At 37.8% G+C, this 26,853-nt stretch overlaps 1 protein-coding gene across 1 annotated transcript; it reads right to left on the bottom strand.

Annotated features, from left to right (window-relative positions):
- Positions 1–5,954: 5,954 nt before the first annotated feature.
- Positions 5,955–25,407, bottom strand: gfpt2 (glutamine-fructose-6-phosphate transaminase 2). The gene is made up of 19 exons (XM_056732011.1): positions 25,271–25,407; positions 24,033–24,140; positions 23,188–23,283; positions 22,956–23,081; positions 21,369–21,427; positions 20,163–20,297; positions 16,772–16,833; positions 13,980–14,059; positions 12,252–12,372; positions 10,851–11,014; positions 10,563–10,658; positions 10,365–10,462; positions 10,154–10,274; positions 9,555–9,712; positions 8,202–8,316; positions 7,987–8,114; positions 7,666–7,833; positions 7,415–7,576; positions 5,955–6,995 (listed from the first exon to the last, which is right to left on the bottom strand). The coding sequence occupies exons 1-19, from the start codon at positions 25,275–25,277 to the stop codon at positions 6,951–6,953; spliced, it is 2,049 nt and encodes a 682-aa protein (XP_056587989.1). The 5' UTR covers positions 25,278–25,407; the 3' UTR covers positions 5,955–6,950.
- Between the last annotated feature and the right edge of the window lie 1,446 nt (positions 25,408–26,853).

Genomic DNA, 26,853 nt, shown 5'->3' on the forward strand with positions numbered 1-26,853 from the left:
AAATATAATAATACATACAATGTAAACAAACAAAACAAAAATAAAAATATTTATTTACTTATTATAAAGTTTTATTATGTCTATTAATTAATCAAATGGGTCCTTTGCATTGCTGTATTTAACAAATTAACAAATCATATCTCTCAAAGAGTGAATGAGTGAGTGTGTGTGCCCTGCGATGGGTTGGCACTCCATCCAGGGTGTATCCTGCCTTGATGCCCAATGACTCCTGAGATAGGCGCAGGCTCCCCGTGACCCGAGGTAGTTCGGATAAGCGGTAGAAAATGGATGGATGGATCTCTCAAAGAAACAGCTATTCTAAGTAAAGTTCCTACGTTAACCGCCAGATGGCAGAATAGCCTTGAGAAGTGGCACTAGTTGAACTGGTGGCTTGAGGACTGAAACATGTTAACAAACTGTTGTTGACCAAAGAAACATGTAAATTAAAAAACATCTAATAACGTTTGTAACTTTGCTTTGCAACTTTAAGGGAGTCAGTGGCAGTGTATGGTGCCCTGGATGAAATCCCCTAATATCGGCCCCAAATCCACTCTCCCCCTGCCTGCCAGCAGAAACACAACATTTTGCTTAATGATTATAGATATTTTAAAAACAAAAATAAATATCTAAGCCCACAAAGTAAATTGTGCTTTTACTAAACAATAAAAACTAAATGTGTATTTAATCTGACCATGCATTAGACCAGGGCTATTCAATCAGTTTGTCACGGGTCCAGTTCATGAAAAGCATCCCAAATGAGGGGCCGGAGGGATATAGCTTCCAATATAACGGATAATAACAACAGTAAGAAATCCTTTTTTCTGTTATATTTTTCCTGGAATTCTATGTTTACGTCAGTATACTTAAGTATTCACTTACAACAACCTGCAGTAGATACATACAGGGAAAAATTAAAATAGAAATAAAAAGCATTTGTTTTTAAATCTACTTAAATGTAAGTAAAACAGTTCTCATTTTTAAAAAGTTATTTTCATAACGTTACAAAATTAAGTTTACTAAAGTAAATAATATACTCAAGATAAAATCAAGAGGGGTGTTGTGGTAAACCGGACATATGTTTTGACGGGTCGCCGCAAAGGATGTTTGACAGTTGCTTTTTTCAATTCTCACATGAAACAGGAACACTGGCCTACATGTGCACGTGTTCTCTGAAAGCTCCACCAGCACACGCAGAACAACTGCAGATTGCATATTTAAACACCACTTTAATATTTCTAAAGTAAATGCACAATTTGAATTTGAAGTTCGTTCTTACATTTTGGTAAAGAAATAATACATTTGTAAGATTCTTTGCCATTCCGCGTTATAAAGCAAACATGCCTGGATTCCGCGATTCAATCATAGGCCCCTAAATATGGGATCCAGTGTGTTGTGTTTTCTTATAATTTTGCCCCATAAGACACCCAAAGTTCTTTCCTACATTTAAACATGCTGATTTTGAATTTTAAACTGCACAACAACAACATCGGTGCATTATAAGATGCCAAAGCAGGCTTTTCTACATTCAACATGTTCATTGGTTGTATTTTGAAACTGCAAAAAAATCAGTGAAACAACATGAACCTACAAAGGCGCTGTTCTCCGACGCGCTTTTCTCCGCCCCTGCCTCAGTACTTTTTAAATGTTGGTCCTATTCGTGCAAGCGAAAAGTCAGAAATGAAACTAATAAATGTTTTCATCCGTCATCTTCCTGCTCACCGCGTCTCACAGGAGAGACTGCATGCGAGTCGCGCCACTCGTCTGTGTTCACACCAAACGCCGCCAGTAATCGCGTTCCACGCTCTTTATTACTGGCGGGAAAAGTTCGTTATTTTCGCGTGAGTGATGCTAAAATTCTTCGCTCGAATTCATAGCTCGATGTGAAAACTCGAGATCGCGTCTATGCGCGTCTTTGCATTGCCTATATATGTAATTTACTCGCGCCAAACTGTGCTGCTGCAGCTGAATGAAACAGACGCGCGTCACCTCATAACTGTAGTGTCACTTCCCGACTGAACTAATTTATTCTTGACATTCTTTTTCACACTATGCTTGAAGGGCCGGAACAAATTACATCGAGGGCCGGTCCGGCCCTTGGGCCGCCAATTGACTATAGCCCTACACTATAATGATAACAGTAAGACCACCACTGAGGTGTTCTTATGACATGCAAACCTCTGATTTGATACAGTAATACAGTACTACATTAAAATACAGTTGTATCAGTCTGACACCCTATGGGAGAAGTTAAATGAATGTCATTCTGCAGAATTTAACATTTAGAATAAGAATAAAAAAGAATTGGCATAAGACCCAGAATGCTACAGAACAAAACATGATATCAGCAAAACGGTGTCTTGTAATTAAGCCTTTTATGCCACTATTGGAGACTATTGACCTCAGGGCAGCACCTGGTAATTACAGTCATAAAAAACATTATAAGTGATATGTTACCTAAACTATGCACTCATAAATTACACTCAGGCAGGATGTCTTTGTGGCTGCTTGAACGCCTTCAAAGATGGGTGCTACACCACAAACACAATCCGGTTGAATGCGTTTTCGACATCTTCTGGAAGTGGTAGCGAGTCAAAAAGCTCAAAACATTCCACACCAGTTTACACCTATATTTAAAGTCGTCCACTTGTGATCCGATTGACCAAAACCCGCAGGTGTAGGCTCCAGAGGCCCTGAGAGGATGGGGCAGGTCACGGGGCAATAAGATTTCAACTTTGGGCAGTGCCATATGCATACCCATGCACTCACTCACAACTCTTTCAATCGGATGAAGCCACCAGTCTCTTGCATCAAATGAAATGAATCTTTTACACCATTGACAATAAACAACTTTGTAAAAGGTATAGACTGAATTCTACGTGTGCAAAGCAGGCACTCAGAAGAGTTTTAAACTACTGATAGTTCATTCAGAGCTTCACATTTTATTTTTAATGAAAAATCTACTGAGGTCCGGACCTCGGTGACCTCATCGCTGGCTATGACTACAGCGATTTTGAACAGCAAAATGAAGCATATACAAAGAAAAAGGAACTGTTGTTGGAAAAGTGAGTCTGACTTGTTGCTTGTTTTAATCTTATTATGGTTTAGATTAATGTTTTAGGAGATTTATTGTGGGAACAGTATATGCAATTCAAAATGTCAACATATCTGTATAAGTAAAAATGTCTTCATAACAGGATACAAGAAGATTGATAAAGTTTCTTTAAGGAAACTGTATACTTACCTTTTTAACATTTCAGTATTAATCTGCTTTTAATGATAAGAGTCTCTAACCAATCATAGAATCCCTTAGGTATGTAACATGATATGAAAGTCTTGTGTAGAAAATATCTGCTCCGAAGAGCACCCTCTGAGCAACCAGTATGAGTTTTTTCTCTTCTGTATTGCTGCTGTCACAGAATAGACAAAGAGAAGGATGATGGATCTTGACAACAGGTATAATCCAAGTGTTTACTATAACAACCACAGGAAAACAGGTGAGACACAACCAGGTTTACAATTCAATAACCGACAGGGAAATGAGGAACAAACATGCCTTAAATACATGGGGACACACTCAGGGAAAATAGAATCAGGTGCGGGACTAATTAACAATGACGAGGGAAAGGTGAAAACAATGAACAAGGCAAAACATGTGGGGAACACAGGCAGGGAACAGGCTGGAGTGTTACAGTTGCTTCTTGGAAGAATAAACTAATTGAAGATTGTCCTTCATTTTTAATTAATTAAAGAGGGATTTTTCTAACAATCTGGCCGCCCAACCAGGCCCGGTTCCTGCCAGGTGAAAAAGGGTGGGCTAGCAGATATCCTGGGTGGGCATTTACCACACACAGTAGGCTATATAGGGGCAAAAATATTAAGAGACCATTTCAAACGTTTTTTTTTTCAGATAAGAATGTGTTTTGTTAAAATGATAATTTGTGTTCGTTCTATGCACTTCTGACAACATTTCTCCCAATTTTCATATAAAATGTTTTTTTTTGTGTGTTTTTGCATAAAATGAAGTGGAGAAAAAAAAGGATCAAAGCAACAGAAAAGAGGATCTGATTTTTAAACCGAAACATCGCAACAAAACTGTTGGACTCATGTTTACAGAGAGGTTGGGTGTTCAAGCAGAATAAAAATTGGGAATGATAATAGCAGTTGCAACAGTGTTGTTGAGTGTGATCCGGATAATGCATGCTTCATTTAAAATTGGATGAAATTGTATGGTTTCCAAGGAAAGTTTTCAGTTTCAAGGAAAATTTCAGAATATAATGCATTGGTGGCAGGAATTGCGCAAATACAAATTGATTTAATGACGTAATAGAATGGTTGAGGGAAGCTCAAAGCACGTGGGGATAAAAGACAGTTGGAAAAAAGAAAAGAATTGTGTTTAATACAACACAAATATGTGATGAAGAAGTTGTTTACAGCACAAAAAGAATCAAAGAGCAGGATCATTCGCCCGCTCAGAAGATGGAACCCCTCCATACTCCAATTCAACAAATAAAACCCCATCAACATTACTCTTTACTATACTCCTCTCCTCCTTCTCGGAGTCTCCAAAGATCTAACCAACAGTCCTGACTCCAAGAGCTGAACACCTTATGGATAGAAAGCAAACAGTTGAAGAAAGGGGAACGACAACACGGAGGGGGAAGACAAGGAGGAGGGAAATGACGAGGCCAACGAAATCATCAAAAAACAGATGATGACCGTTGCTTTGTCTGTAAGATGAAGGGCCATTGGTTTTGTAAATGCCCCAAAACAAAAACAGAGAAGTAGAGTTAGAGATGGGAGCAGAGAGCGAGTGGATGATCACACTGCATTCAGTCAAATAATCTACAGGTCAGACGCACACACACAACCAGACTCGGAGGATAACAGTGTAGACAAACCTGAGAAGAAATGGAAAGATACTGATTTCAAACCCCAACAGTGAAATAGTTCATTTTACTTAATAGAAAATGTTTTGTTAACTTAATAGCTGAATTATATCAAGCAGATCTGGAAATAAGTTTTTTTTCGAATTTTTGTTATCCAATGATTTGAGCGACATGAATTCATTTGATGAAGTAGCTTGGCTTCATGGCTGATGTTATGTGGTTCCGTGGGGGGAAGCCCTACGATACACCCTGCCCGAGGAGTGGACAGGCACATGCGCACTTGTCCAGTCGGTAATGCCATTCTCCATTATATCTCAGGAAGAGACCGCCAAAAAATGTCAGGAAGTGGCGGGGTTGGGTAGGTGTGCCGGACAAATTTATAACAAGAAATCAGATAGCCGCTGGAGTTGAGTCAGTTTTGTTCTGGTAGTCATCTTAGTATTATTCTGTTTAGCGATAAGAGTCTCTTATCAATCATAGAAATATCTCTTAGATGATATGAAAGTCTTGTGTATGAAAGATAAACAACGTTCCTCTGAACATCCAGGATGAGCTTTTCTCTGCACTCCTTCTTGCAAGTATAAACGTTTTGAAGATTACCCTGAATCTTTTTTCCTAACAGCTATTTATTCAAGAACAGCTTGTTTTAATTATTCTGTGGCTTCTGGTGCAATCTTCTTTCTGCTATAAACAGAAGGGGTGAAATCACATTATACGATTTTTATAGTTAAACATAAAATGCTTTGTTAAAACAACACTTTTTTGAAATAGCAGTAATACATAGTTTTTATAAATTGCTCATTTAATGACTGAATGACTTGATGTTTTAAATATAACTAAATCTCCTGGGAAACAATCACATAGCTGTTTTAGTGGGCCTTCAAAAATAGGCTTTAAAATTAGAAAGGAATAAAAGCCGAGAAAAACACCAAAGGAATGAGGTGAAAGAGCCTCATCAAGTAAAACTTTGTCAAACATTCCTTAGTAGCACATCTAATCCTCTATTTTTTACGCGGCCTGCAAGCATAAAGGCAAAGAAATGAATAAATAAAAGACAAAATCTATATGCTGGTTCTACATTATTGCTTTATTTATTTCATTCAGTATTGATCAACATTAAGAAACAGAAAGTAAGTCATTGCTGCATTTAAGTTAAGCATGCTAAAACCCATACTCCATCACTAAAAAAATAAAAAAATGATTTAAACGGATGTATTTAATAGGCATACATGGTAAATGAAGGTTTTGGTTTTAAACCAAACAGTGACATTCAGAGACTTAAACCCAGCTAAACCTTAAAAAAAATAATTTGACATCTCATCTCGGCACATCCTATATTAATTGTGAAAAAATCATTCATAAAAAATGAAAACGTGTGTCATAAAACAATGATCGTTACCACAATGAGTCCTTCACAGTCAATGTAAACTCAAACAGTACAGTATATCTTCCAGTGGAACCCAGAAATTTTGTGGTTTGTTTTGAATGTGAGTTAATGTAATAAACACTTGTTTGCTCTGGTTATGTTATGTTTCTGCAGTACAAAACGTGATCATTGTAATAAATGTAATCCTTCAAAAAGAACTTCAATGTTTAAAACGAGTTATATTCGGCTGTAATCAGCACTCTTTTGAACTATACATAAAACATTCACACATCTCTCATTCCTTTGCTCACACTTCATATAAACCTCTTTGGTCACTGTGATTTAAGGCACGTTTTTTCGGTACACAGATTCATTGTGCCGATTAAAGTATTGCACTCTGGTTTGTACGAGGTAAACATCTGACTTATTTAAGATGCTTCAGGCTCAGTTTAGAGCTCATTTACAAGGGTTTAAGGCACAGTTTGGGGTACCCTTAAATTGCAATAGGCACATAAGTAAAAGGGATTATAAAATTTAATCTAGCTGGTTCTGTAGGGTCTTTGGTCATAATTCATAAATACCCATAATCCCACATTCAAACGGATGCAGACACACGTAAACTTCCACACTTGTAATTGCACTTTGGTGATTGGTATTCTCCTCTTCTGCATTCACTACTTCACATTTTCTGTGAGGAGCTACTCCACTGTCACAGATTTGGCCAGGTTCCTTGGGCAGTCCACCTAAATCAAAACATAAATCATTATAATTAAAAAAAGAGCATTATTCTGTAATACCAGGTAACAACTTTATCTTGTCACAGCATCCTACTAGCTGACTGGTCAACATTCTCTGAAAAAATTATGCTTGATATTATGTCAGTCTATGGAGTGAGATTTCAAGGCCTTGGCACTCTCAAGTTTGTTCTGCTCGGATCTGATCCAAACTTTTCCCTCAGCACATACCACAGGGATTATCCATAGTGACTGTGTAACCCTGGATTTTCCTTGGGTTCTCCCACACTTGAATCACTGTGGCAATGCACAATCATACGTTTTTATGGCAAGCCACAAAAGCATAAATACAAAAATAGCTTTTGAGTCAGCTAATAGGACACCTCCTTAAATGTGTGTTTCTTTATTGTAACCTGACGTAAACATACATCATATCCTCTGAGAACAGCCAGATGGAAGGAAATGAGCTGGAGGGGAATGACACTGAGGATGCCCTGCAGACAGTCCACCGTCTGAGGCAGTTCAATGGTCTTATATGCCATCTTACTGATCTCTGGGTCGTTCTTGCAACAGAGGATTATTGGCCGGCCCTAAAACACACACACAAGATGTAAACCATCATATTGCTCATAAACTGTAACTCTGTTATGATATTATATAAGAGACTGAGAATTATTACATGTCTGGCTGTAACTTGTTGTAAGGCATTCTGGCACTTTTGGTAGCAGCTGTCTTTCATGATGATCATAATAACCGGCATGTCCTTGTCGATCAGCGCCAGTGGGCCATGCTTCAACTCCCCGGCCATAATTCCTTCTGAGTGCATGTATGTGATCTCTTTGATTTTCTATGTTTCACACACACACCAGATCGAGAAATTAGTGTCATGTGATGCACATTAAGGACATAATTTACTTGATCAATTTGCAAATGTAATTGATGCCTTGGGCTGCACAATACTCTATTTTAAAGCACTAGCAACAATATATGGTCTACTCACCAGCGCCCCCTCTAGGCAGGTGGCATAATTGTAGCCCCGACCCATCACCAGTAGAGATCTCTGATGGTCGAGCTCATCAGCTAGGGCCTTTATCTTGTCGTCAAGAGCCAGAACTTCCTTGATCAGCTCTACATAAAGGAAAGTGTCAAAGTTCAAATTAAGCCGCATATCAAATGCAGCAAAATATACATAGGTCACACACATGTGACACACACCTGGCAGTTTCTTGAGGCCGTTAATGATCTCCAGTCTTCTTTCCTGTAGCGAAAGCCTGTCTTCACTCATCATCAAGCCAAACATGATGAGAGACACAAACTGACTGGTGTAGGCCTGGGGACAACCATAACACAGATTTATGGTACATGCAATATGTAGTGCCAAGCATTAACTCCTGTAAATAACTGTAAAATGAATGAGGTAGTGAAGCTTTGTGTTTTGTCCAAACTGTAAAGATCTCTACCTTGTTAAGTTTATCTTTCTGAGCAGGTTTTTTATTATAATACATTTCTACATAATCCATTTGGTGATGTCAAATCTACCCATAAGAGTGCAGTATTTTTCAGCAAATATCCAGCATGTGTTTTAGATGGTGGACCAAACATGCTTCTTAAAGGGAAAGTTCATTCAAAAATAAACATTAAGCACCATTTATTTATCCTTATGAGGTTTAAAACCTGTATATGACTCTTTGTTCTGTGGAATACAACAGAAGACATGTCTTTGTGGTTTTGTGTCCATACAATGTTAATCAATGGTTACCAACATTCTTCAAAAAAAAATCTTTTGTGTTCTGGAGAGGAATGACGTGTGGAATGACCTGAGGATGAGTAAATGATTTTTGGATGAACTATCCCTTTAACTGGCTTAACCGGTAAGATCGTACGTCAATAAGTATGATATTAACAACCATAATTATTGATATTATGTAAATATTATCGTAATTTAAAGGGATACTTCACCCAAAAATGAAAATTCTGTCATCATTTACTCACCTTCGATTCAAATTTGTATAAATCTATATCTAGATATTTGGAAGAATCCTTATAACCAAACAGATCTTTCCCTCATTGACACCCATAGTAGGAAAAAATTACTTGTTCTGTTAAACACAAAAGATGACATTTTGAACAATGTAGGACAGCAAGCAGTTCTGGGACACTTTTTGTATTTTTTCCTACAAAAGTAGTCGACAGGGAGCAAAATGTGTCTGGTTATAAGTGTTCTTTCAAATATCTTTATCTGTGTTCATCAGAACAAAGAAATGTATACAGATTTGGAAAAACTCGAAGGTGAGTAAATGATGACAGAATTGTCATTTTTGGGTGAAGTATCCCTTTAAGCCTAATCAGATGGTTTAACATTGGCCATTCAAAAGAGTATGTTGGTTAAACCAGTTAGGCCAACACCAAACCAACACTATCCATCAATCAACAGTCTCGAACGGCGTGCAAAAATTCTTTTTTTCAGCCGGGTATTTGGTGGACGGATTAAGACAACTACAACACAATTACTCATTTCACAAATTCTTCAAAAGGCTAATGTGAGTTGTGTTTGGCTCTGTTTAGTACCTTAGTGCTGGCCACTCCGACCTCAGGCCCAGCGTTAATGTGAACTCCACAGTCTGTCTCCCTGCAGATGGAGCTGCCCACAGTGTTGGTGATGCCAACAGTCAGTGCCCCGCGCTTCTTACAGTAACGTAATGCCATCAGAGTGTCCGCTGTCTCACCTGATAATAGGAAAACAACCAGTAATCATAATCAGATAGCTTTATCAGCACCAGTGTCGTGTCAATGGTTTCATTGGTATCATGACCTGCACCGCATGCCAAATGCACTCAGATGAAAATTGTATTGCTCAAATCGCTTAGAAGACTTCATTGACCGTGTTGTGTTTTAATTTTTTTTACATAAATTGTTCTATTACTACTATCTATTTCACACAATAAGAGTTTAGAGGAATGCACATCTGAGAAGCAGACCTTCAGCAAAAGGCTCCATTTGCTCTCTATTTCATCACAGACATGACACAGAGATATTAAAGAGATCTCATTTTACTGTCCTGTGGGCATGAATCAGGAGATGATATGTTGTGTAATATGCAGCGCAAAGGTCACTATTATCTACTAGCAGAAAACGAAACATGACAATGACGGTAAGATGAACTTTACCTGACTGACTAATGAAAAAACACACGTCGTCCCTGAACACAGGAGTGATGCGATCCAGGAAGTCACTGGCCAGCTCGACCATTACAGGAAGTTCAGTCAACTCTTCAAGTATCTGGCGTGTCTACAGAAAATGATAAAGTGCATAAAACATGGTCCGTGATAACCATACAGCAAGCAATAAAATGATCTCGTGTTTCAGATGAAAACTTACTGCCACTCCTGCATGGTAACTAGTTCCACAGCCAATCATGATCAATCGCCTGCATCTTTTGATCTCCTTCAGATGGTCTGACAGACCACCAAGAACAACTGTGCAAAAAGTACGCATTTTTTTAGAATTCACATTCTCACTATGATCACCAAATGCAAAAGGATGTGATGTTTTGGTAAGCGGAGGGTTGTGCTGTACCTGTGTCACGGTCAAAACAGATTCTCCCTCTCATGGTATTGACAACCGATTCAGGCTGTTCAAAGATCTCCTTCTGCATAAAAGCCTTGTAGTTACCTGATGATGTAAAAAGACTGTTAGTATTTCTGATCGTGTTGAAAGGAGTCTCAGTGTAGTGGCAGGTTGTTTATAATCCCACCCACTTTGAAGCGGTACTAAACTGCGGTGGAAAAGCAAACTGAGCCAAGCCGAGTCGTACCAAACCTGACTGTAACATGCAGAGGAAAAGCACCATTAGAGATGTGGTACCTTTCATGATCTGCTGGAGCTCCATCTGTAGGGTCTGAATGACACGGACTGGATCGTCCCCTGCTGTGCGCTTAACCCGGTGGACATACAACTTCCCCTCCATCACAACAGCTACATCATCATCCTCTAGGTAGATCACCTTGTTGGTGTGCTCGATAATGGCACTGGAAAAAGAAAAGATAAACAAACCTCAACAAATATTAGGTATAAAGGCTGATTTGGTTTACCTCTCAATAATAGACAGATAGGAAATGAAAATGGTGTAATACGGCTTTGTGGCCAGCAGGGGGTTCAATTCATATGTGCTCGATTTTATCAGAAAACGCTCAAGTTTTAGGCTGTTTAAATAATGGTCCAGCTAAATGGACAGGACCGTTTGTCTGTTGAGTTTCTTCATAAATGTAAACAGTGTGGCTCTGTGTTGCTTTGAAAACATTGCTTAGTTTGTTTAAGTTTGACATACTGTTAACTTAGACAGTGTGAGCAGGGCGAGACTATCCGTTTGAGCGACCAATGAAAAAACAAGGAGTGTTCGGGTATCTTACTTTAGTGTCTTTACAAAAATTAACGGTGGAAAAAGTGTTGAGACCACAACCATGTTTTTGGTGCATTGATTCCTATTTGTAAATCCAAGGATTTACTACAGTATCCATGATTTTGGGGTTTTAACTGTAGAAGAATGGAACAGAAAGCACGCAGGTTGGCTTTAACTGGTATTACTTGATTAACCAGGATATACGGAAGTGGAACATTTTTTTTTTATTAATGTTCATCTAAATAGGCATTTCTTGAGGCCATTTCAGTCCAGTGTCTGCTGTATTTAACCAAATCAAACCTCAGGAGGGACATAAAGTCATCCAACAGCATGACAAGACACATGAAAACTGTGATAAAAATAATTTTTGAACAAATACATGTATGAATATAACTGTTGAATTGTTTAAAAGTGAACATAAAAATTTCTTCTTTGCAGTTATTTGAGGTCTGAAAAAATAAAGAGCATCTTGTCCAGTGAAATTCTAATGAAAACCATATTTTATTTGAAATTTGAGAGAAATTATGTTAGGAGTTCAAAGAATGAAACAAAATAACAATCTAACCTAAACACATACCTATGAATAGTATCTCAGAAAAACTGAAAATAATTTTGAAATTGTCTCTTAATTCTTCCCACAGCTGTAGCATCATTAAATATCTATCTACAGAGGAGCGAGAACAAAATATGTAATTTATCTTTTAGACTACATATAGACAGCCAACAGTCCATACAATGTAAACGGATTGTTAAACATACTAGATGATGCTTATATGAAAAAGTTGAAGTGCAAAAAGATTGGTATAGGGGATAGAATATACCATTTGTACAGCATAAAAGTATAAAAACAAACATGTGTGTGTTACCTAGCATCAGAGGCGAAGTAAAACTCCATAGCCATTCCATCATGGACTGAGTGTAAGGCATTGAGGCTGCCCTGACGGTTACGGCAGTTTTTCTCCTCTACTGCAGCTTTCTTAGAATCACCTACAGAAAAAGTAAATAAAAAATTACACCAAAGGTCCAATGCATGAAAATTAGTGGCATCTAGTGGTAAGGTTTTGAATTGCAACCAACGGCTTACTCCAACCCCCCCCTATTCTGAAGCACTACGGTGGCTGACACAGGACAAAGATGTTGTCATGTTTTCGCATCTTTGCTGAAGGAGATAATGTATTTACGAAACGCGTTCTGTCGACCAGTTTGTCCGTTTAGGCCTACTGTAGAAACAACATGGCGAATTCCATGTAAGGGGACATGCGGTGTATGTAGATAAGGTAATAAAAACATAATGCTTCATTAGGTAAGGTCTTTATACACCTCTGAAGAAATAATTTTATATATCACATTGCATTTCTTGCAATAGATCCTCGAAAAATGACACTTTGGACCTTTAATCTATTATTGGCTGCTGTGTGAAGCTGTCCCATAAAAAGTTATCTTTATCTTTGAAAAGTAAAATTATTACAGTTATATACCAATTTACCCCTACTTATTACACGGCTCGTTGGAATGCCTGTTTCAGATTGGCCAGTTGCGCTGGTTCGTTATTCCCAGATAACAATCGCTCAAAATTATTAACACACGGTAACCCTGGTGCAGCAAATAATTTTAACAGGTTTTTTGGACAAATTAAATATAAATATGTCTTTTAATAACTTATAAGGTATTATATATACAAATGATTATACTAAATTGCCTGTTCATGACATTTAAACGCCCTTTCTTACCTTTTCTTTCTTAACGGAAAATAAACAACAGCATTCATTAAAAATGAGCAAGTCAAATATTTCAAATTCACATGTTATGTCCAGATTTTTTCTCATGTGGCAAGTAGCCGTGTAATAAGCAGGATAATGTACAAGCAGATGGCTGTTATCCTCCGCTTCGCGTTCGTTACAGATCACACTGTCGGGCTTATTTCTGCGATAATATCCGGCACACAAGCCTGTACAATATCCCTTACATTACTACCCCTTTTGACATTGCTTAGTTCATTATGACTATTACAGTCGACGACGTTATAATAACTACATAAAGTTATCTGCTATGTAACTAAACCATAAAGCTTTGTATTACAATTTTACACTGGCGCCTTGCGTTCAACTTTCCTCCAATTGTATGCCTTTCTGACGCCCTGTCCCAAAACGTGGCAGAGGTCATCATAACAGCCTGAATGACAGTCATGGACAATCTGATTTTGTGTAAATACTGTAAGTAATATACCCTATTCACTTTCTCTTTCCCGAGGTTTATTAAAGTGATAAATAAGGTTAAAGTTCACCCAAAAATAAAAATGATGTCATCATTTACTCTCATTGACTTTCATTCTTCTGCAGAACACAAAAGAAGATATTTGGAAGAAAGTTGGCAACCAAACAGCACTGCCCCATTCACTTATATTGTATGGACACAAAATCAGTGTGGGGGACAGTTAACGACATTCTTCCAAATATCTTCTTTTGTGTTCTGCGGAAGAAAGAAAGTCATACAGGTTTGAAATGACAAAAGGGTTAGTAGATGATGACAGAATTAAAATTTTGTGGGAACTATCACTTTAAACAAATGTAGTGGTGAGGGTGAAGCGGACTTACTGCAATTGTACTGAACAGGGATCTGCTCTGTGGAGAACTCATACTGACTGCGCACACCGATCAGCAGCGGGCTGCCCCTCCTGTTTCAAAGAGAGAGAGACAGAAAATACATTTGGTATTTGTATTTATAAACAAAAGAGGCGAGCAGAGAAAAATATGTTTTTTTCTGTTTAACAGAAACTGACACATTATTCTTTGAGAACAACAGCACACCTGTAGGACTTTGTTCCAGTTGTAATCTAGTACACCCGCTCTACCATTGGTGTAACCCTACTGTAAACAAGACACCTGTGCACAGCACACACCCACCTTTTGCTCTCATTCTGATATCCTTGATCAGATCCGCCCCTCCCATCTGTATGATTTAAGACCAGTCCTTTGCATGCACTGCCTATCTTCCTCAGAGAGCCCACAATCCCTAAATGCTGACGTGCCAAAACGTGGATCACACTGGATGTGCTTCTCAGCTCTTGCTTTGTTTATATTGGTTGGGCTGTTGGATATCAGTGTGTTCAGCAAGCTAAACGTGCACCACCCCATGAGGTAGATTTTGGACGGACTAAACGACGGAATGACAGAACGCTATTGAAATCTTTCAGTGTCACTTGTAGTCAAATGATAATCAAATGAAGGCGTGCTTACGGAAAGACTAAACGCATTAGGAGGAACGTGGCAAATATCTGTGTTATTCCTTTGGTAATATGAGTGAAAAATCCTCATTGGACAAGAAAGACACACCCTTTGAAAAAAAGGCCAAGACTAATTGAAAAACTAGATTTTCTCAAGAAAATGTTAGCATTTATCATTGTGTTGGGTTTAGTGAGTGGTTACATTGGTTGTTAGGGTGTTCCAGGTAGTCGCCAGGTGGTTTTTACTAGGGCTGCAGCTATCGATTATTGGTTTTCTACCAATTGTTTAATCCATTAATTTGAGTATTTGGATAACAAAACCTTTTTCTTTATTAAAGAGCAATACTAAATATACAAGAGAAAACAAGGCATGTCTCATCAAATGAACCACTTACTGTATTTGTTTCCTTTAGTAAAATTAAGATATTTATTGCTGAAATTGCATACATTAATATCTGTTTAAACTTCACTCATTAAGTACTTTCCATTGCCATATTACATTCAAAATGCAATATAATACAAATATATTAATAAAGAAAAACTAATAAAATAGAAAGAATAATGGAAAAATGTAATTAACGGCAACTAACTTCAACTTATGCGTGAATAATTTTACTATTAAATAGTCATTTATTTGTTCACATACAACTACGACTTTTATTTTGGCAGGTCGTCGGAAGACGCTCATTTTTAGTGTGTGTTAGCTTCATTCAGTAAAATGTTCTGAAATAAAATCTCAGAGTAACCCTGAAGATGAAGTTTGTGTGTTCATGTCCTCATACAGCGCAGACGCATGAGAGTCACGCCTGTGACAACAAGTTTCACTCGCAAAAGAGACTAAAACGAAGTAAAATAGCGATGCAACATAACGTTACACAGAAACAAGCACAACTACAAACGCACTTAAAACAAACAAGCAGGTCTGTTTAAGGCACCTGGCAAACTGTATCACATTAGTGCTACACTGCTCAATACATAAAGTGTTTAAACACAAAGACCGCTTTCAGCCTTTAAACATAATACGTATAATGACGCGCTATCCAGACTGTATTGAACAAAGCTTCGATGATTTTTTGTATTCAAATTACTAGAGTTTCTCGAGCAAACGTTGCAGCCCACTTTTTACTAGACAGAGCCCCTAAATGTGACTCACCATTTCGTCCGTCACTGGGCCCCTAACAAGCCACATGATTAAAAGTGTCATTAATGTCTGTAGGGTATAAATATTTTATACAATGCAGAATGAGTTACGCATCGGAGTGTAATGCTGGTTATTGGGTTTGTTCCAATCCCTAACCATACATATGAGCAGTAATAGCTTGCCTTAAAGGGACAGTACACACAAAAATACAAATTCTGTCATCATTTATTCATCCTCGTGTAGTTTCATCTGTGGAACACAAAATAAGATATTTTGAGAAATGTCTTAGTTGTTTTTTGTGCATACTGTGGAAGTCAACGTGAGCAAATTTTGGTCGTTTACCAACACTTTTCAAAATGTCTTGTTTTGTGTTCTGCAGAAGAAAGAAAGTCACGCAGGTTTGGTATGACATGAGGGTGAATAAATGACAGAATCTGAAATGAATGTTTAAGGTAAACTATCCCTTTAAAAGCTACTAAACAGAAAGCCTCTCAGGTGGCGCAAAAGCAACATAAGCAAATTTTAGTCTGCCTTACACAGGTCTTGCAACATGGCCTCTATTTTAATGTTTTCCCCACAGCGGGACAGAATTGACCAAAGCCAACAGCACATTCGTTCCCAATCACAGACGGGGCAGATGGGAATAATTAACATTGCGTTGGCTTCACTCAACTCAAAGTGAAATATTTAGGAACAGAGTATGGGTGAATATCCCTTCATGTACACCTTTATTTGTTTCTAACTGCTTGGTCAGGAGCAGGTTTTGAGGTTTAAACCTGGTTCTTTATCTCAAGGTGTGAAAAATGTGAATGAAAGCCATAAATCTTTTCTGGTGATTGAACACAGACAGGGGACGGCAAGCTTCGGGCTCCTGTTCATTGCTACGGAACAACACAATGCGGCAATCCAGGAAGTTTATGTCAGAAGAAAGCGAGAGCGATAGAAAATGAGAACTTTAAAGTGTAAAGGAATGTGGAAACCTGAGATTTTTACAGTTCACAGAACCCGTAGTTCTTACTGACCTTGTGGCAACGGCCTCTGCTGGGAAATGGATGCTTTTGAAAACCAGAGCGAAAGCCCCTTCCTGGAGAAAGATGAGGAGAGAAGAGTAAATGAGAAAACAAGTTTTTGCAGAAGCTACAGATCAAAATGTAAACCTCATACAGATGCCAGAACCATTTGTAAGAAATGACATTAGAAGACATGGATGTGCTTTTCTGCCCGTCAATCATTTTGCAAGTTCACAGCCTGTATATGAAAATAAAGTAGTGTGATATTTCAGTGAATTCTTAATTTTTTGGGCTGACCGTTGTTAGTTTGTTGAAGAAAATGTTATCAACGCCCAGCTGATGTGCTGAGGCTCTCTCGCTCCATCAACGATGATTATAACTATCATCGTTACGATGACATCTCGTAGGGGGCGGGGTTTAGGAAAAATGGCTAAAGTTACATCTCTTACAGCATCTTTACGGTCTCCTGTTTCTCCGTCGGCCCCCCTCCACAGCCACGAGCAGCTCAGGCCTGGAGCAGAGGCCCGAAGAGGTGGAGGGGCACCAGGGAGCTGAGAGGAACAGAGCCCCACAGTGAGGCTTAAGCTGAGGGGAATAGGGGCTCTTTCTATGTGCTGAGGGAACTAATATTTGCCCCTGCCTCCTCATTGAGCCTCTCCTGAATCCCTGCCCAGAGACACACACCCCCCCCCCACACACACACACATTACAGACGTACGCGCATGAAGGAAACACTTTTGCAGGACATTTGTTTTACCTTACTGCCCTGTACACACATACAACGTTTGATACCATCAAACACAAATAAAAGTTCTTTAATGACGGTTTAAGTACTACTTTTTTGCACTTTTGGATTGAAAGATAATAGAAAACACATAAAGAAAAGAAATCATGATATTTTTCACAATATACAATGAAGACTATTTTTGCACTCTTTTCTTTATTGAATTGTATTATGTACCAATACTAGCACCGTTTTAGGCAAACATTTCTTATGAAATCATGCTTTTAAACATTTGGCAATCCTTATTTTCAAGCGTGCACGTCTTTGCGGAGTCAAACGCACAACATACACAAGCCTCAGTCTGTTTTCAATTATCCTCAAGACTTCCCTTACTCCTGGACTTTCCTCTCATATCCCTTTAAATGCGGGGCGGCCAACTGACATGCCTTTGAATACGTAGGTTGCTACAGCCAGTCTAAGCAACAACCGTCTTAAACAAGATCATCGTGTTATCTCCCAGCCTTCCGCTGTTAAGACCGAGGCAGTTTAAGTAATATAATCAATTTACAGAAGAAGCCATAAAACAGGCGGAGTCTTGTGTATTAATGCTGATAGAAAGATCTGCCGTTTTGTAAACTCATGATAAACATAAAATTCATGTCAGTAATATCGTAGGGGCACAGCCCTTGGTTATAAAACACGTTTGGATAGAGTTTAACTTCTATTTCCCAGCAGAGGTTATTAAGGCCATGCGAGGCGTCCAAAGGTTCTAATAATGACTCATAAAACAAGGTCCACCTGTCTTCATTCGAAAACTTAGTTATTATTAATGACCAGGAGACGAGGGAGAGCGTGTTTGCCTTTCAGTGTTGATAAATGTTGTCATTTTATAACTCCAAATCTTTGACTGCGCAATAGATGCGTGGAGGATCTCACAGATAAGATGCTGCCAACCAAAATCTTTTAAATGAGACTTTCTTGTTGTTATCTTAAAGGGGTAGTCAAAATTTGTTTTACTTCAGTCAATAATTTACCTTTGTTGAAAACCTGAATATGATTTTATTTATGTTGTGAAATTCAAAAGAAGATATTTGGGAAATGTCTGAGTGGTTTTGTGTCTGTACAATGGAGTCAATGTGATTTTCTTCATAATGTGTAATACAAAAGAAGATATTTTGAGAAATGTCTGAGTGGTTTTGTGTTTGTACAATGGAAGTCAATGGGGGACAAAGTTGCTTGGTTATTAACATTTTTCAAAATCTCTTCTTTTGTGTTCTGCAGAAGAAAGAAAGTCATACAGTAGGAATGTAAAAATATTATCGATACTATGTTATCGCAATAGCAAAATTGTCTCAATGTTATTGTGGTCACATGACAATATGAAACGATCTGTTTGAAATATTGCAATATGACACCGAGCTTAATACCGAGGTATTATCGTACAGGGAGATTTTTAATTTGTTACATCCCTTTATAAAGAGGTGCGTTTCCCAAAAGCATCTTTAGTCAACTATGGTCGCAAGTTCCGTTGTTCCAACATAGTTCAATAATTTAAGTGTTTCCCAAAACAATCGTTGCAATGATCAATCGCAAGCAGAATCGCAAAGTTGCGTGGTTAGAAGCATAGTTACTTATTATTATGACATGTAGACTTACAGTACATGCATCAAGCTTTTGATCAAAGTAAGCAATCAACATGCAGTATATTCTATATCCATCGTTTTAAATATATACAAATTCAATTTGACATCTTTTAGTTTGTCAAGAAAATAGAAGCGCTGCCTTTTGTAAAGTTCGCTTGTGCATGGAATGCGTGCTCTAGGACCCTGGGGAATCCCTGGGCGGAGTTACGTGGGAGGTAATTTATGAATGAGTTAAATATTGTGAAATAAACTATAGAGAGGGAAAATACAATAACAAAAGTTGTTTTCAGATGCAGTGTATATTATTTACGGCAATATTATGACATTAAATTGATCTAAACAGATTAATTCGAAGAAGTTATATTACTCCCTCACCTATGTGACGTCATCCATTATGTTGTTGAACCAATGTGGTTCAAACCAGAGCTGTGCGACAAAGTTATTATGTTTTTCGGGAAACAGTCGTGAGTAGCCAGTAAGTTTCTCAAACGATGCATCGTACTATTGTGGTTAACTAGCGAGTTATGTCGTTGTTCATAAAACAAATAAATGATTAAGGATATATTTCTAAAATTGACTTCAGTTGGTAGTCAGGTTGATTCAGTCATTTTTTTATCATTTGTCATTTTTTAGGTTAGTTAAACATATTACTCAGAACTTCTGAAAAGCTGTTTCATATAACATGTATCCAACTGTGGTATTAAGATTACAGTACCTTCCCACATTTATCTCTCAAATCAATATGCGATCGGCTCCACAATTGCGTTTTGATGTAGATTTCTGACTCGGCCGACTGTGCGTCATACTTTCTATAAAAGCTAGCAAGAACCTAGAACTTATTTGGCAAATATCATGAAGACAAAACAACGTCAGAGTGCTGCTTCTGAACTTCTCTCTGTGTCTTTAAGGGGGCTGTAAATGAGCAACAAATGGCGTTTAACTTTTACAATATGAGCAAGGGGCTCCCAGAGGCATGTGACTAAGACCACCCCCTCACCCCAACACACACACGCACGTACACCCTCCAGATGCTTACCAGCTGCTGGATGACGCGGTCCACCAGGGTGGAGAAGGACACGAAATCGTTCTCGCGGTTGTCATAGAGATACTTGATCAACTTGGGGATGACCTCCGTGTCTGTTTCCGACTCAAAATCATATCCTTTGGAAACCTATCAATGGGTTGGGAGGGAAAGGCTATGGTTACAGACGCAAGCAAAACAAAACATGTTTTCCATAGTGGAAAGAAAAGAAAAATGAACGAAGTCTCAATGCCTAAATGTTGAGACATTGTGAAATGGAATTCCACACATCTACAGTACTGTAGTGTGATGCTGCTTACAAGAAACGCAGCGTACGTACCTGTTATAAGAACAACAACTTTTCTTCTTATTCACACAGTTAATGTCTATAAGCGTCTTACTTTCTGTAGCCTGAGGTTATTAAAGAATGTCAGAAATGAGGAAACATCAAAAACAATTGCTTAAAAAATCTAAATCACCACTGGCAAACTCATTTGTGTTTACACAAACTACTACTGTTTTCAACCATGTTAAAGTTTATGTTTATGTTAAAAGAACAGTCCACCCAAAATTTAAAATTCTGTCATCATTTAGTCTCGAGTTGTTCCAAATCTATACAAATGTCTTGGTTCTGATGACCACAGAGCAAGACATTTGGAAGAATGTGGGAAACCAAACAGTTCTTGGCCACCATTGACTACCATAGTAGGAAATAATGCTTTATATAGTTCTTTGTACAGATATTTTGAAGAATGTAGGAAACCTAACAGTTCTTGGCCACCTTGACTACCATAGTGGGAAAAATTACAATGGTAGTAAAAAAAGTGCCCCGAACTGTTTGCCTTCCATATCTGAACAAAGAAATATATAAAGCATTATTTCCTAGTATGGTGGTCAATGATGGCCAAGAACTGTTTGGTTACAAGTATTCCTCCAAAACATCTTTCTCTGTGTTCATCAAAACAAAGAAATGTATACAGATTTGAGGGTGAATCTATAAAGATCTCTTTCATTTTGGGGTGAACTGTTCCTATAACCACAAATCATGTTAATGCTTTGTGTCAAGTCCATGCACTGACAAATGATTATCTTGTATGTTATGACATCACTAGACAAAGCTTGCGACATTCGGTCTACATGTGCACACACAAGCCCTGTGTATTCAGAATTAATAATAACACATTCAATACATTATAAATACTGCTTTGAAATATCACTCACCAGAAACTTCTTGAGCTCCTTGTAATTTGTGATGATCCCATTGTGGATGACAACAAACTCTAGAGGCAAAATGTAAAGAAAAATATGATGGAATTTACTTAAAAATGAATGGGTACTTGAGCTATAACGTCAACCATACTTAGAACACAAGTTAAATTATACAAAAAGGTTTAAAACTGACAAGCATACTTAACATATCAGAGTCAAACATGTGTCATCTCTTACTATTGTTAACACTTATACTATTTTTATCACTATCTAAAAGAGGAGCCTAGACTGTAAAGCAGGTGGTAGGGCTGCATTTCTCAACAAGTACTACTAACTTGCAAAACTGGCTATATGTGTCTTTTGACTGAGCGTCATGCTTTCTGTGAAATGGGCATGGCAAAGGATGTCCCTTTACAATATTGGTTTAGTATTGGTATGTCATACAAGTACTGTCTTCATTTAAAAAAAAACTCAAATATTTAGACACACCCACATATTTCTAAAGACCTCATTTTAACAAAAATATGTTTGTTTAATCAAAATAAATATTGATGTTACACAGTATATACAATTGATCTTGTATCTCACAAAGATTTATGAGCGAATGGCAAGACTGTGAAGAGCTGTGATCTAGTGAAAAGTTAATACTTTTCAAAATCTGAAGTATGAGATTATGTCTTATTAGAATTATATCTTAATTCTTATACAGCGCTACACATTTGCATTCGATTTTAGGTTTCTACCCTTTTTAGGTTTTTAGGTTTCAGTTTCAACCTATAATAAAAGGACAGTAGGTGTGTCTAAACTTTACTTTTGTATAAGGTCTAAAAGTCTGTGACCATCCTGAGAACAGGTTTTTTAAAACTGGAAACAAACAACGATCACAAATTGTATCATTTTTAAATAGAGTTTGAACAATATCCACGATTCTGCATTTTCCTTTATTCAAAAATAATTAAAAACGAATAAAAACTAAGCTAATTTCAGTGACCATGTTAAGGACAAAATAAAAAATCTGACGTGCGTCCTCTGCACTACATTCTCAAACCATGCTGGGATGACTCGGCTCATCAAGTTTTACACAAACTTGTGAAAAAGTTAAAGGCAGCGGGCAGGACAAACACTAACAAATACAACTTTTCACTCAAATTCCTGTACTGACAGTATAATTGGTAATTAAATTAAACAAAAAAATGTACTAGTTAAATTAACTAGCGGTCTAACTGTAAATCCCTATATTATTGATTTAATTTAATCTCTAAGCAAAACCTGATCCGAGATCAGTGGCACACCGACCAGCTTCTGTTTTACGCCCGCTGGGATAAAAAGAACTGCTTTTTGTTTTTACCCCCTGCTTAGGTGTTTATTTTCAGAGGTGAACTTTCACATGTAAGGCATCATTTACGTTTGCAAGCTTTTCATTACCAATCCGAACCTAATGGTTTTAAAGCCTGTGTTAACTGCCCAGTCTTGTGTTTTCTGGATGTGTTTTAAAACTCGTGAACTGACCACAGCTGGTTTCCTAATGGCCAGATAGAAACCAGATGAGGGCCGTAGCGCTGCATTCAGTGTGTTAACGGAATCTGTGTTGTCTTTTACCGTTGTTCTTGTCGGATCGGTGAGGGTGACTGTTGACAGCACTGGGCTCCCCGTGTGTGGCCCAGCGGGTGTGTGCAATGCCAAAGTGTGTGTCCAGTTGTGCGTCAAGATCAATGGATTCATTCTCTAGAGATGAAAAAAAGCAGAGAAGATTACTTTTGATAGAAACGCTTTGTACAAAGTAAAAGAAGCGAGGAGAACTGAAGAGCTAGTGAGAAGAGATATAACATACTGTAGAGCTCTTCGTCAAGGGCTTTCACCTTCCCTCTTTTCTTAAACAGGCTGATGTTTGCTGCTTGGTCTTTCCCTGTGCCATCTACTGCAATACCTACCCCCAACACCCAAAAAAACACGTCACCAAGCAAATAAGACACGTGTACTTTTCGACACATATGAACATTTACACACACCCACCACGCATTAATTATAGATTTCATATTAAAACCACAGCGATGTCTTCCTGCAAACTGCATTTTTCTATGAAGGAGTTTCTCTATACAGCATGTGTATGTCAGGAGTTGCTCCTATTCAGGCACGAGAGCATCTGATGCTGAGTGATGACGTCAAGTTCACAGTCCCAATTCCAACTCATCCCCAATGAGCTGAATGGGAATTGTGTCTTTGGTTTAGTACTTAGAAAGTTATTTTATGTCTGATTTAAACCTTTCTAAAAGATTTTGATGTGTGTTTCTCATGCCTGAACTGAGAAGACCCCTCCCCAAACCACTGCCAGAAAGACATACTAGAGCATTCATAATGAATATTTACCATAACTGATGAATTAAATCAAAACATTTTAATCTCTTAATCCCTGTTTGAAACTCTCGGAGAAATGGATAAAAGGTAGAACTAAGAAAAGGCGAGCTGAGGACGCTTTAATAAATGAATCCCACAATAATCCCTTTCACACAAGTATCGGCTGACTGCTACAGCTAGAGCAGTGGAAGAACTGACACTCTGGGCTGTCTGTGCTGCCAAAAAACAAGAAACGAGGTCGCTGTTCACGTCGCCAGTCATATCCGTTACCTACGGATTACATTGACATTAGCCTCACAGAGGTGGGAGTGGCAGTCTTACCGGCGGAGTCATAACCCCTGTACTCCAGCCTTTGAAGTCCCTTTACGAGGGTCTGAAAGATATCCCTCCTAGACCGTGGAACTCTGTAATTCAGGTACGCAAAAATTCCTGCAGGATACAAAGAACGTAGAGAGATTTCACTCAAATTGCTGAAAATATTAAGCATAAAGACAAATGTTATGACAAAACCTAAGAAAACAACTGTTAATGCGTAACAAAACGATCATGACATGATTTCCAAAACATTTAAATAAAATATGGCATAAGAGATAATTCACCCCAAAATTAAAATTCTTTCATCATTTGTTCACCCTCCTGTCATCCTAAACCTGTATGACTTTCTGTCTTCTTAAGAACACAAGAGAGGATATTTTCAAGAATGTTGGTGACCAAACAACATTCATGGACTTCCATTATACGGACACAAAACCACGGAGAGATTTCATAAAATGTCCAAATATTTTGTGTTACAGAAAAAAGAGCCATATACAATCTTTGAATAACATGAATGTAAATGAATAACAAGAACTGTTATTCATTATTTTTGGGTGCACTGTGTCTTTAATTCCATTAAGTCCATTAAGACCAATATTAAATGGAGATCAATGAACTTGAGTAGTTCACTAAAATATTGATATAATTAACCTATATACATATTTACAGCCATTCGTTGTACGCAGTACAGACAGTACATCACTACACGTATAGTATAAACAGAAAAACATGTACAAATTTTATGAGGTCTCATTTGAGATAAGCCACGTCGCCCGGTGAAAGTGGTAAAGCAAGAATTTATGTTGGAGGTGTCCCAATACGTTGAGTTGTGCATCATAGGTGCGTTACAACCAACCGAAACCTACTTAGCAGGCTACGTAGACAACGTATTTAGGCACTATACTAGTGACGTGCGCACATTTACGCCAACGCCAGAAATTACGTCTACGTAAGCAGCTCAGTAGGTTTTGAGACACTCCCGCTGTCGCTCTCCAAACCGGATCTGTCACCTGAGCTGTCACACTTCCAAAGAAATGATGCGAATAAAAGCTTTAAGTACAATATGAAAGTCTGGTTGTCATTAAATGAAGTTCGTATATAAGTACCTGATAGTTTAACGTACGCAGTAACAATCACAGAAGCGTAAGCGAACACAGACTACAGTATTACAGCGATTGTTATTCAGTCACGTTGATTCCATACACTGTGTAGTAATAAAGTAATAATAAACAGTGTTAACGTACCGCACATCGTTCAAGTCTTTTCTCTGAAGCAAAGTGTAGTTTTGATGGTCTGCTGGTGAAGCGAAGCAGCGCAATATGATCCAAAGTCTTGGAGGAGGAATTACAAACAGCCGCCTTATAACTTAGACTCTGCTCCACCTCTGGCTACTATGGCAACATCGGCCCCGCCCTCATCGCGCTGACTGACGGGCTGACTGACATGTAGTGAGGGTCATCTAGCTCGAAACCAATGATTGATGTTTCACAGAACCAGTTTAACGACTTCATTACGGATTTATGCGTGTATGCTTAAAATGGGTGCGATAAATAGCATTGTTTATATAAATGTCTTCAATGGAGGATCATATGGCAAATCAACTGTTTCCGGCTTTATCGACACATGGCGTTACTGAGTTAGCCTATGTATATGATATGTGATTGGGGAAATAACGATATAATAGGATGCATTGTCAAATGCAATTGCTTTCACGTTTCCTGTTCCGAACACACAACACACGTGAGCATCACACGCCTATGCAAATTAGGACAAACCCTATAGTTTAAAAGTTTGCTGTTGTTATTATAAAGTACCCCTATTTAGGTATTTTTTAAATATTTATAAGATTGCTTGGATTTGTTTTAGAAGACAAAACGGCGGCTTTGCTCATTTGGGTTCACATTGTCACAATATATGTGATAGATTCATCTATCTTTTACTAACATTGATAAAAATATGTTTTTATAATAAATACATACATATTAAGGATGGAATCATACTATCAAATTATTTGTAGATACATTAATATACACTTTGACTTTTTTCTTGTTTGTTTCGTTTCGTTACTACTGTACTACTGTAAAATATGATCTGTAAAGAATGATTGAAATTCGAAAAACTAATCTAATGTTTCATGTAATATATTAAATGACTATAATGTTGAATAATAATTAACTGTTTCTAACCAAGGCCACAAATCCACTATTTGAATAACTGAATGTATGAAAATAACAGCTGTGGAATCTTCACTATGTGATTTTGTCATTCTGAATGATGAGGTGGAGTCCTTCAAGCAGTCTTTCCTTCTTCCTCCTGCTGAATTTTACACTTGAAACTTTAATATTAACCTCGACAATTATTTTTTAATAATGAATAACAGTTATTTATCAATAACTGTCTACATTTGATTGCATCATATTTTACATCGACTACAGTCAATTACAGAAAATGCCAAAGTACCGTGTTACAGACAGTGTGAAACTGATATTTTGTGTAAACATCTGTGTAATGTTAGGTTAAAGAAGACCTGGACCCTGTGTGGTCCTCTTGTGGGGGGTTATTGGGAAGATTTGTGGAACCAATGTATCACCCCACCAGAGTGCCAGGGACGTGTGACCTCTCTCTCTCATTCTCTCTTTATTAAATCACAATGCTTAAAATACAAAAGAAGTCACAAATTTTTATTTAAATACTTTTTGTAACAGATTGTCACTCAATTTCAAAGATTTCATAAATTGTTGAACAAGCCCATCTCTGGTAAATGTATGTATAGCCCAAAAGTATGTTGAAATCCCTTCTGATGAAAGGTGTGAATAGGTCAGTTATT

Source organism: Triplophysa dalaica, chromosome 19, assembly GCF_015846415.1.
Source record: "Triplophysa dalaica isolate WHDGS20190420 chromosome 19, ASM1584641v1, whole genome shotgun sequence".
NCBI lineage: Eukaryota > Metazoa > Chordata > Actinopteri > Cypriniformes > Nemacheilidae > Triplophysa > Triplophysa dalaica.

Bases quoted from the DNA above. Each gene is read 5' to 3' on its own strand.
- gfpt2 (XM_056732011.1), bottom strand. The intron at 10,275-10,364 runs GTAAGTTTTCAT...CATTTTCTGTAG, and splicing joins GTTACCATGCAGGAGTGGCA to ACACGCCAGATACTTGAAGA. The intron at 6,996-7,414 runs GTATGTTTACGT...GTTTTGATTTAG, and splicing joins CTGTTCTCAGAGGATATGAT to GTGGACTGCCCAAGGAACCT.